The sequence below is a fragment of the Misgurnus anguillicaudatus genome, chromosome 12 (genome assembly GCF_027580225.2).
Source record: "Misgurnus anguillicaudatus chromosome 12, ASM2758022v2, whole genome shotgun sequence".
In the NCBI taxonomy this organism is placed as follows: Eukaryota; Metazoa; Chordata; class Actinopteri; order Cypriniformes; family Cobitidae; genus Misgurnus; species Misgurnus anguillicaudatus.
Window position 1 is genome coordinate 34,269,338 of NC_073348.2, and position 16,401 is coordinate 34,285,738.

General features: G+C 39.2%; 1 protein-coding gene across 3 annotated transcripts in view; it reads right to left on the bottom strand.

Moving 5' to 3' along the window:
- Positions 1-4,554: 4,554 nt before the first annotated feature.
- Positions 4,555-16,401, bottom strand: part of nrip1b (nuclear receptor interacting protein 1b) — a 52,319-nt gene continuing 40,472 nt past the window's right edge. For all 3 annotated transcript variants that reach the window (XM_055207899.2, XM_055207897.2, XM_055207898.2), the window contains one exon: positions 4,555-9,593. In XM_055207899.2, coding sequence (XP_055063874.2) covers positions 6,102-9,239 — 3,138 coding nt within the window. In that variant the 5' untranslated portion in view covers positions 9,240-9,593 and the 3' untranslated portion in view covers positions 4,555-6,101. The remainder of the gene's footprint in view (positions 9,594-16,401) is intronic.

The window sequence follows — 16,401 nt, forward strand, 5'->3', positions numbered from 1 at the left end:
TTTATCATATTCATTATCTATTATTATATTGTAATTATGTCATTGGTATTATGTCATTGGTGTTACATTGTGTCATTGGTGTTAAACCAAGTTTTGGTGTTATGAATGTATTTTCTTGTACTTTCTAGTAATATTTTGTTGTTGATATGGGATGTAAGACATTGTTGATATTTTAGTCTTTGCATCAAAGCCCTTTTGGTTGAATATTTTTGTTTTTGTTGGTTTTTAAAGGAAAAAGTCAAACTGAGAATCAAATAATTTCATACAATGCTGGGTAAAGATGAAGAATTTAATTAAACAAATATTAATAATCAATTATTTTTCTTGCTGTTATCATTCATCTACTCAACCTTTAACTAAATACACAAGCTGTAATGAGAAAAAATATTTAGTATCAACATTAATGTTGTTTAAATCACAGGTAACACCAATGACAAATAAATGACTCATGGATTCTTTATTGCAGCTGCGGTTCTCAAACTTTTTCAGCGTGCGGCCCCCTTTGTGTACGGTGCATTCCTTTGCGAACCCACCCCAAATAAAATTTATGAAAAAAAACAGTTCTAAATACTTCACATTTTAATTAAACAAAACATTAAATTATACAAAGTTGTGCTGCCTTATTTTTTTGGTTTAATTTCACAGAATTCATGATAAATGAATGTATTATATAAAAATGTCATAAAACTGGGGCCCCCCTGGCACCATCTCGGAGCCCCCCCAGTTTGAGAACCACTGCTTTATTGAAATGTATTAAAAAGTTAAAAATAGATTAAGCTCCCCGTTTTGCGGATTCATAGATTTGACAAGTTAATTAATGCTATTATAGAAGTTTTGGGTATGTTGAAAGCAGTTCATTTAAGCAAATTTCCATCACCCGAATTCCACCTTTTCTGTAGAATGACCCATATAAGATGTTTTCCACTTATACTGAGATATTTATTGTATCAGCATTCATCCCATGGATTTTGGTCAATATCGCCCTACACGAAGCACTTGTTTCGTACGTGCTACATTTACTTCAAGATCCATTACATGAGATAAGCCCGGTTAAGCACCTGTGAATGAATGTTTCAAAACCCGCAGCTGTGAAATCGTGATGTTAAGTTAAACATTGACCCAGGACACCTCGCTTTACCGTAGGAAACTCACGCAGCAACTCCATCTCTCCTTCTCAACCTGTTGAACCTTGCTGACCTCACTATTTCGTCTTCCTGGAAGACCAAAACATTTCCTTTGTACGGTTGGCCGTAGTTAAATAGTAAGGAGCTTTCTGGGCAGCATCCAAACTCCCCCTCCATCAGCAAAGTCCAGAGGATGTGAGACAGACAAGCGGCCGTTTGTGCGGTTTGAAACGCTGACCCCGGTTTAGACGTGTGACTTGTGCATTTGGCCTCTCCTCTGTTGTGAAGCCAAAGGGAAATCGGGGGTTACTGCTAGTTCAAGCATGATAAGAATCTCGGGATGGTGAAGTTCACATGGAGGAAAGGTTATTTGAAGTTTAAGGAAAGAAACATTATTAAAGGATTATAGAGGTGGGGGAAACCAGCAAATGGATAAATAAACCAAGAATTAGAAACTTGAAGTTCAATTTTAATTATTAAGTTAAATCTTAAAGTATAGACCCGAGGGTATTTTACACTTATACTGCATGGCAGAGGGTCCTTCGTGGACAGATGTTATTTTTATCGTAGTTCAAAGACGCCAATAAAAATTAATATGTTTATAAAAGTGTTTTGGACACTGTAAACTGAGAATATATTATGTGTCCTACCAAACACGCAATGCAATACATTTGGCTCGATACCATGAAATGTTTATTATGATATATTTGTTTTAAGTGGCCAACAGGAAGCCCAGAATTGAGATCAATGCATTTCTTTCACAATGGCTGGACGATCCATGTTTCAAAATGGAAGCCAACAACCTGTTTTCCCATAATTATAAGACGGTGTTTTCCAAATCCTCCTTACCATGTCTTTCCTGCCATTGTTGGGAACTGGCAGAAATGCAAATACCAGTTTGTAAAGTCTTTTAATATATCACAATCTCACGCTTGGAATCGAAAAGGTGCAGAGGTGATATTAGAGGGGGTGTTAAAATTAGACAAATGCTGGCAGTGAAGTGTTACAGTCGTGCATCTGTGATGTTCCAGTGGATGAAGCAAAAAAGGCTGAGCGAAAAAAATCATACTTGACCAAATCAAGTTTTTATTTATATACTTACTAAAGGTCCCCTAGATGCATATAATGCATGCATAAAAATGAATGTACACTTTCAGAAATAAAGGTACAAGGGACAGTACCTTTTAAAAGGTCCTAAAGAGGGAAGCACACAATTGACGGTACCGATGAAATTCCATCATATTTTTTTATTCCTACCATGGAAGTCAATGGACACTATATGCTGTGTGTGTACCATCATTTCTCAAAATATCTTCTGTTTTCATCAGAAAAAAGAAATTCATACAGGTTTAAAACAACATGAGAATGAGTAAATGATGACAAAATTTTCATTTTTGGGTGAACTATCCCTTTAATATGTATCAGGTACAGATATGTGACCTTGGACCATAAAACCAGTAATAAGGTTAATTTTTTTGAAATTGTGATTTATACATCATCATCATCTGAAAGCTGAATAAATATGTTTGCTAGGATAGGACAATATTTGGCCAAGATACAACTATTAAGAAATCTGTGATGTACATATATAGTGTACATACATTGTATTTTACTTAATATCCTAATGAAAATCAATAATTTTGACCAATACAAAGTATTTTTGTCGATAACTATAAATATACCCATGCTACTTATGACCAGGGACACAGATGTATCTTTGAGGTGCCAATATGTATCCCTTTGGAGTATATGCACTCTTTAGGTACAAAGCTGTACTTTGTTTTGAAGGGTACAGTTACAGTGACAGCATTCATACTTTTATTTCTGAAAGTGTATAAAGTTTAATGTAATAATTTAGATTTTTCTTTCATTCATAATAGGCCAGGTTAGTTCTGTGCATTACATTTACACATTTGGCAGTCACTTTTATCCAATGGGACTTACAGTGCATAATAAGGTATGCAGTTTTTACCAGTTTGTGCGTTCCCTCGGTTCGAACCCATGGCATTTTGCGATGCTAACGCAATGCTCTACCATTGAGTTATACAGGATAATGTATATACAGTATATAGCCTTCTACCTAAGTAAAATAAAATATGTAAATTCACAGAAAAGATATTCAGTGGGGCTGCAAGATATATCGAAATGACAGAAATAATGCAAATGTGCAATAACTAAATGATTTTAAATGTAAAAAGTTGTTACGTTTTAGGTCCATGCATATAGCACAGAAACTGGCGAGACAAAGAGTGTGCTGCTTTCTTTTCTCGGAAAGAATTTAAAACATATGTTGGTTATACAGTTTAAAAAATATATTATAATTTAAATAGATTTTCATAATCATTTCGCAAATTATTGCAACTTACTTTAATTTTATGCAGCCCTCATATTCAGAATGGATACTTGCATCATAAAAAAATGTTTGCGTCCATCTAAAATGCACCCAAAAAGAAATGAGATTTACCTCCGGCTGCATTAAAGCCAATTTGCGTTCAGTGTCACTTTAGTGCCGCTTTTAGTGAAAATACAGACATCCAAACTACTGAAAGATCTCAAACATGCAGAAAAAAATTATGAATTAGTGCAATCAAACAGTTAATCGTGATAAATTGCATACAAAAGTTTGTGTTTGCATAATATGTGCATGTGTGTATACATACATATATATATATGCACACACACACACGCACAAATTTAAAGGGGCCATGGCACAAAACTTTTTTAAGATGTCAAATAAATCTTTGGTGTCCCCAGAGCACATATGTGAAGTTTTAGCTCAAAATACAATATAAATAATTTATTATAGCATGTTAAAACTGCCACTCTGTAGGTGTATGCAAAAATGTGCCGTTTTGGGTGTGTCCTTTAAAATGCAAATGAGCTGATAAAATTCAAACACTGGTCAGAATGATGGTGGTTTGTTGCAATTAAAACTGAATTGTGCTTTTCTCTGCACTAAATGGCAGTGCTGTGGTTGGATAGTGCAGATTAAGGGGTGGTATTATTATAATAAGAGCTCCTTATGACATCATAAGGAGAGCAAAATTTCAACTACCTATTTTTTCATGTGCTTGTAGAGAATGGTTTACCAAAACTAAGTTACTGGGTTGATCTTTTTCACATTTTATAGGTTGATAGAAGCACTTGGGATCCAATCATAGCACTTAAACATGGAAAAAGTCAGATTTTCATGCCATGGCCCCTTTAAGAAAATTTTTATTCATATATCCATTTGTAAAATATATAGTATATATAATATATATAAAAATATATACACATGTAAATGTTGTATACATAATAATTACACACAGTGCACACATATATATTATGCAAATACAAACTTTAATTTTGTATGTGATTAATCTCAATTAATCATTTGACAGCCCTATTATGAATAAACTAAAACAAAGAAGAGACGGCAAACCTTCAATACTGTGCATTTCAACATTTTATTTTGCTATTAGTGCAAATGAACACCAAAAAACAGAAGGAAACCAAAAGTCTCAGGAGTATAGGAAAGTTTTTTCTTGCTTAAAAAAGCACTAGACTCACAGTTGCAGAGTGACTCTGAATTAAACGTATAGCAATGTTGCCTTCAGTTAGCTTTATAACAAAAACTGTGAAACCATTCAAAAATAAAACTAAAACATTATGCACATTTGTCCTGGCAGCTTTGAGCACTGGCTCAACAGTCTAGGACAGCGCTTGCAGACAGATTACGGTTTAAGTACCCATCTCCTCATGATAAAAACATCTATTTTAAGACTTGACATTTCCCCCATACACAGGGACTCCCCATGCGTGTACATGCTACAGGCTCGAACAGAGTAATAGATGTGAACAGAGATTATCATTAGCCACGACATAGAGACATGCAGACAAAAAGTGTCATTCTCTGGTTATGTACAATATTACAGTGTCTTATGTACAATGCAAGACATTAAAAAGTGTTTCGTCTGGAACAATACAAAATAGTCATCTTTCATCATATTTACATACAATATTGAATCATTGTCAAAGTGTCGCACAAAGAATGTGGAATAAAATCTTTAAGACTGTAAGTGATGGGCTGTTATCTGAATTAAAGACATAAACAAACAAAAAATTCCATAAATATCATAGTTCGTAATTAACCTTCATAGCTTTGGTGAACAAACGATCAACTCCCCAACGTAACTACTGCCGACGAAACCTGCAAAATGCTACATACAGAATATTTAGATAAAGTACAAAACAATGAATGATACAAAATTACCAAAAGATACATTTCACTGGCTAAAATATATGACACTTCTTTGCTTGTTTTTATAACATCATGCCATTTTTACCACGTACACCTACGGTTTCATTCCAGATGAAATTAAAGCACTGAAAAATCGGACTATGCTACAATTACAGAACATTCCAGTAAATGTTGTTGCCTTTGAGCCCTAAACATTTGGTAACCCCTCTTGACCTAGCCTTATATTAAAAGATACCTGATAGATTACACCCCATTCCTTTTATTTCTGCAATAAGAAAATAACTTTTATCCACCATTATAATTGGACGTCAGTGCCCCAAATCCACTACGCTATTGTGCTTAGACCGTACAATTTTCTTTGCCTCAAAAAATGGAAAGGGTCCTGATTTGACTGTAGATAAATATAGTGTGAAACTAGCAGTAACATTTCTGGATTCATCAATAACACACGCCATTGAATGTTTCAGGTGTGGAAAAAGCTCATGGTGGATATTTTACATTGTGCCGGACAGAGAAGTTAGCTCACACATGCTAAAAACAATTTAAGAAGAAGCTAAAGATGTAATAATTATATAATTAATTACGTCATCATTATCTCATTCTGACATCAATCAAATAAACACAAAGATTTAAACTGAATCAGTTCAAGGGAAAATTAAAACAGACTTCACATACATAAATAAATGACCATGCACACAGTTCTCCAGCATCTCTCTGTCTTTGGTAGTTCACATCTACCATTTCTCCACCGAGCCGTTTAGTTTCTCTTCTCTCTGGCTGTGAGTCTGTCTATGTGCCGGAGAGCTAACGCTGTGCTCATAGTCCCTGCACGGCTCCATTTTTACGCTCATGACACAGTGGGCCGGTTTGACCTGATCCCGAATCTCAGTTCTGAGCTGACCGTTTCCCCTCTGGAGCATATAGTACAGTATTGGGTTAGACCTGGTTAACGGGGGTGAGTCTGGACTGGATCTTTCCTCCCTGCTGATAGGTGACTTCTCGGATTCAGGTTTACTGATGGCTTTGGGAGGGAGCTGCGATCCCCCGGTGCTATCAGAAGATGAATTTGGGACCCCACGGCCTGTACTGATAGAATAGGGGTACCATGGCAATTCATGAGAAACACCAGACTGTTTTAAGTTCCCGCTGGTTCCACCGTTGGCCTGAGGGAGGAAAGGACTTCCTCTGGGTTGGGCAAGCTCCTTCAGTGAGTTTTCTGAGAGTAGGAGTTGCTTGAGAACATTGAAGCCTTGGCCTTCTCTAGACTGTTGAGATTTGCTCTTAGGACTCCCGAATAAATCTTCCTCCTTTGGTCTTATCGTTTCACTGCCATTGTGTTCAGGTGTTTTAGACACCAAGTTGTCACTGGGGGTATCTCTAGACCGTTGACAGAGTTCATTACTCAAGTGCTCTGCCAGCTCAATGCAGATTTTTCTTTTTTTAGGAAGAGGGCTGTGAAAATCCTGTGACTCCTCTTTTACAGAGTTCGTAAAGAGCTTGGCGCGTGGGGGGTTTGAATGATAGGTAGCATTCTGCTGTAAAAGCTCGCTGAGAAGTCCAAATTTAGCAGCTGTTTCTGTAGAACATGGCTCAGATTTGATCTTGTCCTGTGCTTTAACAATGGGTATGTTCTGTCGTAATCGTCTCCGATGGTACGCACCGTCATCAGAGCTATCCGACGAAAGATTCTCCTCTAACGGCTCAGTTTTGATCTTAAGATCCAGTGAAGGTCCATTTGAGCTGTCGCAGTTGGCAGATTCCCCCTGAGGCTTCTCCGGCCTCCCTGCTGTTATTTCCGAGACTCTATGCCCATTGGTTCTGTCCTTGTGGGAGGCTGTTCCTAGCAAAAGCTGAAGTACAGTGCGCTTTTCGAGAAGATTTTCAATCTGCTTTGACGCCAAAGGTGACTGCTCACATTTTTGAGGTGTGAGTGCAGCAGGGGGACCATCTAGCGTGGAGGTTCTGTTGCGCTTGACCGGAGCAACAAGGTGATCCAAAAGAGCCTGAGGCTTGTCAAGCTCCTTTTCTAGACTTTGCCTTCTACTTGTCAGCTTGTGAGAGTGTAAAGGAGGAGGAGAGGGAGATAAGTTCCCTGTACCACTCTGAGCCAGATTTTGTAGTAGCATACTGGCACAAAATGAAGGTCCCACTTTCCTCTCACTTGAATGGGTGTTAGATTTGCACAAATCTAGAGGACTGGACTGGGCACGGGGCGAGGGGTAAGAGTACGAAGGGGAGACCGAACAGAATGTAGGTAGGCCTCCACCTGTCTGCCGGTCCAGAGGACTCCATGTCCTGGTGTCTTCTGGTGTTCCAATCAGTTTAAGTGGGTCTGCGGTCAAGCTGCTGATGACTGCGTCAGGTCGTAAACCAGGATTATCAAAACTTTTGTTTCCCTTTTCGTTATTTCTGCGGTCCAGCAGTAACTGCATTAGAGTGACCTGATCATGGGATTTCATGTCTGGGCTGGTATCCAGATCTGTGGCTTTTGGCACAGAATGTTCCGGCTTCCATTTGTTTATGAGAGAGTCTGTAAGCTTATCCAAAGAGGAGGTTAAAGAAGACTTTTGGCTAGGGGCTTTTCTTTTCATGGAGAGGTCAATGGGGGAACAGCTGGAGAAGCTCTCAGCATCACTGCTGTCTTTGGTGAGGCTGTACTCCTGGTTGGAGTACTCACTGTCAGACTGCAGGGAGGATGCCCTGCTCAAGAGGATACTGCAGTCATCCTCCAGATGTCCATTCTTGGTGAGCTGCTGCTGGGAGTTGTGGTTGTTGAGGAGCAGAAGCAGCAGGCTGCTACAGTTCTGCGGAGGTCGACTGTGTCTATCGAAGGACCGTCTCTCTTTGAGGGGTTTTGTGGAGGGTGAGGAAGGGTTGCTGTTGTTGGAGTTTAACGTTGGTGGGGGGAGTGTTCCATTTTGAATATTTAAGGAGCTTAGTGTGTCTGAAGCAGCTGGTGGCTGCCCTGTGCTGGGAGGTCTCTTATCCTGCTCTCTTTGAGTGGCCATGGCCGCTAGCCTCTCGCTAGCCGATCGACTGGTTAATTGTGCTTTTAAGGCCTGCTCTCTAGAGTACTGCTGTAGATGAGCCTCACTGGAAAGCAGTAAGGCCAGCTGACTGCAGGCCACACTGGGCTTGGGAGAAGGGGCTGGACTTAACCTGGTTCTTACCATATTAGCAACCGCTTTCAGCCGTTCTGTGCAGGGCATGGGGTCTGGGCCGGCGGGCTGGGCAGAACTTTGAGAGGAAAGAGGAGAACCTGAACTTCGGTTCCGATTGCTCTGACGACAGTAAGGCACAGTTTTATGGTTCTGCTGCTTGCTTTTCTTCATGAGGCTTTTGAGGTGGCCGGAAGCTGTGCCGTAACTATGGTAGGTTTCCTTATCAACAGGAGGGCTTTCACGGTTCTCCATGTTGAGATGTTTGTGGCTTTCAGAAATGTGCTGTGACAAAGCAACACTCTCCATTCGAAAAGACTGAAGCAGAGAAGCAAGCAAGGTGCTTTCCCCTTGTCCAGAGCCATCCAGGCTTCCTTTGCAGTGCTCGTTTCTCTGTCTATTTACTTCCACTACAGAGCCTGCTCGTTTCTGGCTCTCAGCTTCAGTCCATGCTCCCGAGCAAAGCAGTCTGGCTTTTTTAAGGTGCTGCGAGGTTGCAATGGGTTTGTCTGGTGAGGGGGAGCCATGTTTGGGGAGTAGACACACCCTAGTCACCTGGTTGGCATTTTCCTCATTGCTGCGGTCAGGTTCTGATCTCCGTGTAGCAATGGCAGCAGGCCCAGTTGTGACTGGATGCATTAGCAAACCTTCCAGATATGTTAAAGCAGTCGAATCCTGTTGAGTTTCAGGGCCAGACTCCACCCCATGAGTCATGTTCAACAGTAGGATGCCCTGATGTATCTTTTTTATCGCTGAAAATGTTAAAGGAACATCTGTGCCGTAAATGATGAGAGCAGAAAACTCTAACAGTGCTTTGGACAGTGTTCCTTTTCAAAGAGTTTTACATAGAGGACCATTCATAATGTCAACATGCGTTGCTTTGGAGTCAGTGACAGCCTGACCAAATCCACACTGCTCGAGAATGTTGTGAGCCCAGTAATAAGGAGGTTTCTCTGCCCCGTATAAACATCCAGTGCCGCTCTATTTTTAGGAGGTCCACTGGGAGAAAACGACAGGCTCAGTGTTGTCTGTTTGTTCTTCTAATCTCAGACGTGGCCACACAGGAACCTGCAACACAAGAAGAGAAAACACAACATGAGTGACAGGTGTCAACATCCCAGCATCATCACAACAACCCCACACTATGAAGTGATGAATTTTTGTTATATAGCAACAAGACGCTTGCAGCAAAAAAAGCTTTGAAATTGTGAAAATCGTTTTCATCAAAAATATATTTTTTTAAGCAAACAGCATTGACACCGAGCTGAAATACTACTTCTACGCATCAGCGTTTGCCCTCGAATACAGACGTGTCTATCACTCCCCATAACAAAACTACGACCTTTGGGAAAAGGAGAATACATGGAAGTCTGATGAACTCATGGGCAACGCCTGCTATCCAAAAGAAACATATTTGCCTAGATTTTGTTAGTAAGATGAAGGCTTGCTCCTTGCCTTAAGCATCTTAACAAATTGGAGACTCAAATAAAAACTGAATGTTGTAGAATATGTAAAACATGAACTTCGGAGACCGAGTAGAGCTATAAGGAAGTTGCAAAGTGAATTACATTAAAATTTCAGTGCATTACAATGTATACATTCTTTATATGAGTTTCACTGGGTTCGAACCCATGACCTTTTGCACTGCTAACGCAATGCTCTACCACTGAGCTACACTTTTTTTTAGAAAATATGCTCATTTTCCAGCTCCACAGTTTTGGAATCCATTCAGCTGATTTCCAGGTCTTGCGGTACCACTTTTAGCATAGCTTAGCATAATACATTGAATCTGATTAGACCATTAGCATCACGCTCAAAAAATAACCAAAGTGTTTCGATATAACTCCTCTTTAAAACTTGACTCTTCTTTAGTTACATTGTGTACTAAGACCGGCGGAAAATTAAATGAATCAGAGTATAGTTCCTAGCCATATCGGCCTAGAAAATCGCAACTTTTAATTTCCGTAGGTCTTAGTACACGATGTAACTATAGAAGATGTAACTACCATGCTAATGGTCTAATCAGATTCAATGGATTATGCTAAGCTATGCTAAAAGTGGTACCGCCAGACCGAAGATCGGCTGAATGGATTCCAAAACGGTGAAAATCAAATGTTCAACTCAAGGGGGCCTGGAAATGAGCACTTTAAAAAAAAAGTGGTGTCCTTTTAATAAAACATTTTTTGGGATTTGTCCTGGATGAAAGAATTGAAGCACCCTTCAAAAACAGTGCCAATGGACAAAGATTGCCCGTAGTGGCTGGACGGGGCTGGCAGGTGTGAAGGGGCGTGCAAGGCACACCTGTCAGATCGCTCCTCGGCAGACCCACAGCATCAGATAACATGACAGCACCACTGGCTGCTCGCTCGACAGGCCTGAACTCTGTCAGAACTGCCTCCATAAACACTCCTGACTTCCCACTGTCAGAGCCGCCACCAAAAAGGTTAATTAATACAGGGTGCTCCAGCTACGCCAAAGCACCGCTCAGCTGTCAGAGAGCATCTTAACCTCCACGTCGTGCCCCTTCAGCGGCATGATAACGTGTTACTGCGGTTCGCCGAGGAGTGAAGCTTGACCTTGAGCTAGGAACGCTGTTACAGCAATTCAACTCATGCCTAGAATATTCAGAATGTTGTATAAGATATCAAACATCTATGCGTTTGGCAGATGCTATCGAAATTGAAATTCAAACCCGTGACCTTGGCATTAATAGTGCTATGCTCTGACGGTTGAGCTATATGAACGCAGTAACAAAATACCAAGTGGGAACCATCACTGTTATTTACAGTCACACACACATTTAAAGGGACTGTAAGTAGGATTTTATTTATCAAAATCAATGTCTTTATTCATAAATATGTCCTCGTTGGTGTCAAATGACCTCTGCCAGTGATCTGACTTTTCTTTGTAAGCTTAGAATTTCTCCTCTTTACTTGCATTGAACGGGTAAGTCCAAGGAGGCGTCCATGTCGTTCCGCCGTATTGATAAACTATAATAGCAGAGAGGGACAAAAAGCACTAGCCTACCAACGCGTTTCCACAACGCATTTTTATTCAGAACACGTGAACCAGCTGATTACATAACGGCTACCGTAGTTGCAACACGCATTTGGAAAGGCGAGGCACTAGAGAGCACTGTTCGTTTGAATGCAAAATACAATTTCACCACTAGATGGGGGTAAATCCTACTTATTGCCCCTTTAAAGGGATACTTCACCCAAAAATGATTCGCTCAGCCTCGTGTTGTACTAAACCTGTATAAATGACTTTGTACAAATCTGGAACACCACTGACTTTCATAGTAGGAAAAATTATACTATAGAAGTGAATGGTTCCCCTGATCTGTTTGGTTACAAAATATCTTCATCCAACTGGAGGGTAAGTAAATTATGACAACATTTTTGGGTGAACTATCCCTTTAACCAAGTTATGTTATATGAGGAAAGTTCATTCAGTCTCAGTTACATGACCAGCTTGACTCACTGACCCAAATATAACAACAAGGAGGACAATCTGCCAAAATAGGGCCACATGATGTCTCACACAAATCTTGAGGGACCAGATTACGAAAAGGCTGCTATCTTACAAACAAAACTTATGGGACAGGCTACAAAAGATGAAAAAAGCTGATAAACAAGCAAATTTTAATAATATGAGGGCATGGTTCATGAATATTTATTATTGTGTTGCTTCGGCGGACACTCCTTGAAGGTTAGAAACCACATCTGCATGACCTGATTAATATTCATAAACTTTATGCATATTAAGCTGTACATGAAAGGATGTGTTGTTGTGTTTAGAAACAACTACATATAGATGCTATAAAGATAAATAAAGATGCTATAATAGGTTTGTCGCAGGGATGCTATAGAAGAGTCATTTTTTGGTCGTTCCCGTCAAAAGGTGCTTTTATTAAAATATATAATATAACATTGCATCACATATACTTACAATAATGAAAAAAAAACATAGATTTTAACTACAGATCCAAACGCATTGACAGTCAAGGAAGGTGTTATGTCCCGTGCCAAAAGTCTCGCAGCATACGTATTTAAATTACCCACGTATCCGCCTATCCTACACATGACCCCTGTCGAGTATTTCTGCAAGAATAAAATAGCTTTCTCTCTCTCTTTTCTCCTTCATACAATCTCTCTCCCTCCAGCGGCGGGCAAGTGATTATCCATTATCTCTTACAATGTCAAACATTCACACCCAACAGCATTTTAAGTGATTTCACTAGCCAGTGGTGAAGGCAGCATCAGCGCGCGGGACACTTTATCATGGCCGGGTGTCTTTCTTTACTCACCCAGACACCTCGAGCAGGAAGGTCAAACCATCATCAGTGGCTGAGAGTCAATTTCCCTCGAGGAGCTTCGCAAAAATAAAGCCAGCCCACGAACGATGAAGCGCTTGATGTAAATGTCAGAGATTTGACATCCAAAGCCATCCACCAATTTTGGGTCACAAAATTAATTGCAAAATCCCAATCTTTGCATAAAGCCCCCCCCCACTACAAAAAAGGTTAATGAACGATCCTCATAATAAGGAACTGTAATCCATTTAAAATGTGTGATTAAAAATAGGAATTGTGCTGCAAGCCAAGGTCAAGTACATCATCGTCCATGCAACAGCTGGAGTCCATGCAAAACACTCGGCGTTAATAAAAAGTGACAACTCGGTCCTCGCTGCACGTATCGCTAATATCTGACACCAGCCTGGCAGATGCTTCCCCGGTGTTAGAGGTAAACCAAGGTTAAAGAAATTTTAAAGAAGGGGATGTTATAATGTTATCGACAACATCTGCTGTTTCGCGGGCTGCGTTCGCGCTTTCAGGGATGCAAGATAGAATCGGTTTTTCAATTGGGTTACACACCGTCAGAAAAAATGCTCATAAATGGTTCCTACCCGTCACTGGGGCTGTACACGGTCCTAATATGCACCATTTAGGTACAGATTTGCTACCAATATGTGATTTGAGGTATTAATATGCACTTGGAGATACTAATATGAACTTTTTAGGTGCGAATGTGTACTTTTTAAAAAAGTGCAGATATGACTGTGAAATTCACGTGTCAACTTTTTGTATGCACTATGCAGTGAAATGAAAAGCAAATAAACAGCTGTGGTGATCTCACCCAATTCTTCAAACCGAGTCTGGAATAAAAAAACTCAAATTCAAACAAACATTTTTTTTTTACAAAAAAAAAAACTATTAAAATAGGGCACAAGTGACCTCATTTTAAGAGACATGGCCAATTAATGTAAAAACACAGTTACGGTTCAGCTTGAATATGTGACATTTATGCCTTTTGTGCATTTAAAATATACATTTAGTCAGTATTTGTATTCCTTCGAATTGAACTCCGGTGACTTCTTTTTTCAAAGGCACACGCTGCGAAGTTCATCACAACATGTATGTAGCCCGTCATGTGTGTGGTTCGTAATTTCAAAATATGTGTTTGGCGCATCCAGTGAACCTATGTGCATCATGTGTCTTGTCAAAATAAGTGCCTGCTGCCAATGCGTATAAAGCAGTGGTTCTCAAACTGGGGTCCGGGGCCCCCAGGGGGGCCCCAGTTTTACGACATTTTATAAAATACATTCATTTATCATGAATTCTGTGTAATTAAACCTAAAAATATAAGGCTACTAACCAACAGCACTATTTTGTATAACTTAATATGTTTTGTTTAATTAAAATGTTACATTTTAGAACAGTTTTTGTCATACATTTTCTTTGGGGGGGCCGTGAAGGAATGCACCGTACACAAGGGGGGCTGCACGCGGAAAAAGTTTGAGAACCACTGGTCTAAAGGGTTCATGATAAAAGATACGCTCGTGTTTGCCAGATACTCGCTTAATCTCATGTGTAATCAGAGTTTAGTGTTAAAGCAACACTAAAGAGTTTTTACCTTAAAATAACGTTTCCAAAAAAGTTTCAGTGGTTCATCCACTCAAAACTGGGTGAACGGCACTTTCACATTCGCTTTGCAGCCCTCTATCAGCCAAAATCGCACTAAAGAAGTTTCCAACCGTCGGGTCGTGGTCCTGTAGTTCGAGTGAAAACTACAAAAACTTGCTTTACGGCAGACCTACAATCCAATCAGAGCCAGCTATGCTGAAGTATTTACGACAGTGGTAATGAACAATTACGCCTCTAACCTGTAAGGGGAGCAAAGAGCAAAAACTCTTTAGTGTTGCTTTAAGGGAGTGTCTTGCATGTATTTTGTGAAGGTGAGCGTCTCTTTTATCATAAACGGTTTTGACGTGTGTGCAGCAGGCATTTATTTTGGCAAAACACGTGATGCACATGGTTCACATGAAGTAACAAACACATATTTTGAAAACACGAGCAACACACATGACACGAACACTTATCTTGAATTTGCGCTCCTCACGACTGCTCAACGCAATGCTCAACCAGTTGAGCTACATGAACACATTTGTGATTTGTAAATGCATTATTCCATTTAATAAGACATAGTGGTGTGGGTAAAAATAAATGCACTTTTTATGGCACGCTGTTCAAAGAAATAAATGAAACTTCCATCAAGTAATTATTGTCTTTGGTTCATTATAATTCTCCAGTTCAGTTTAATGCATAACTCAAAAACTTTCCTATTTATTAACTTAAATGCAAGACTAGAAATGAAATTTAAAAGCATTCTATTAATTTGTTTTCAATCGATTAAGTGCACTTAACCAATGAAATGACAAAGCACCTGGGTTTTTCCCATTGGTGCAACATTCCAGCTGGCACAAATCCTCACTGAACGTGCCAACAAAACGCCACCCGAGTACGACTACGCCATCTCATTCACTCTGTGCTTTTATCACCGAAGCTCTAATACACACACACGCATACACCTGCTACTCTGAGAAACACTTGACTCCCCTTGCCAACGTCTCCATATCTCCTTACGCACTCAAAATCCATCAATCCATTGCTCCTCCCTACGCTCTTACAATGAAAAAATTACTTTCTTAGTATTTTTGTCTTGTTTTCAGTAAAAATATCTAAAAATTCTTAAATTAAGATGTATTTTCTTGATGAGCAAAATGACCTAGGAAAATACGTCTAGTTTTTAGACAAAAAATATAAACTTAAGTCAATTAGTGCTTAAAACAAGCAAAAAAGTCTTCCAATGGAATGAAAATTTTTTTCTTGAAATAAGTTTACTTTTTCATAAACACTTTATTCAAGAATTTTTTTCTTATTCCATTGGCAGATTTTTTTTGCTTATTTTAAGCACAAACTTTTTTTTCCAAGTTGTCTCTGACAATGGCATGTTTTTCCAGTGGCGGCTACCGTAGTTTCTCTATGCATTTCAAAAGTAAAGGGTGAGCAGTGGACTGAGCCGTTGTTTGCAATGCGCAATCTCACCACTAGATGCCGCTAAAATTTACACACTGCAAAAAATGATTTTCAAGAAAAAAATCATAGTATTTTTGTCATGTTTTCAGTAAAAATATCAAAAAAATATTAAATTAAGATGACTTTTCTTTATGAGCAAAATGACCCAAGAAAATAAGTCTAGTTTTTAGAGCAAAAAGATAAAATTTAAGTGATTTTGTGTATAAAACAAGCAAAAAAATCTGCCAATGGGGTAAGCAAAAAAATCCTGAACATTTTTCTTAATCACTAAATTCAAGAAAAATTCTAGAAAAATCTGCTTACCCCATTGGCAGATTGTTTTGCTTAAATTTGACTACTGCTTTTATATTCTTTTGACTTATTGTCTTAGGTTACTTTGCTTAATTTAAGAATTTTTAGATATTTGTACTTAAATCAAGACAAAAATACCAAGTAAGAAAGTCATTTTTTGCAGTGTACACTGCAAAAAAATGATTGTCAAGAAAAGAAATTCTTAGT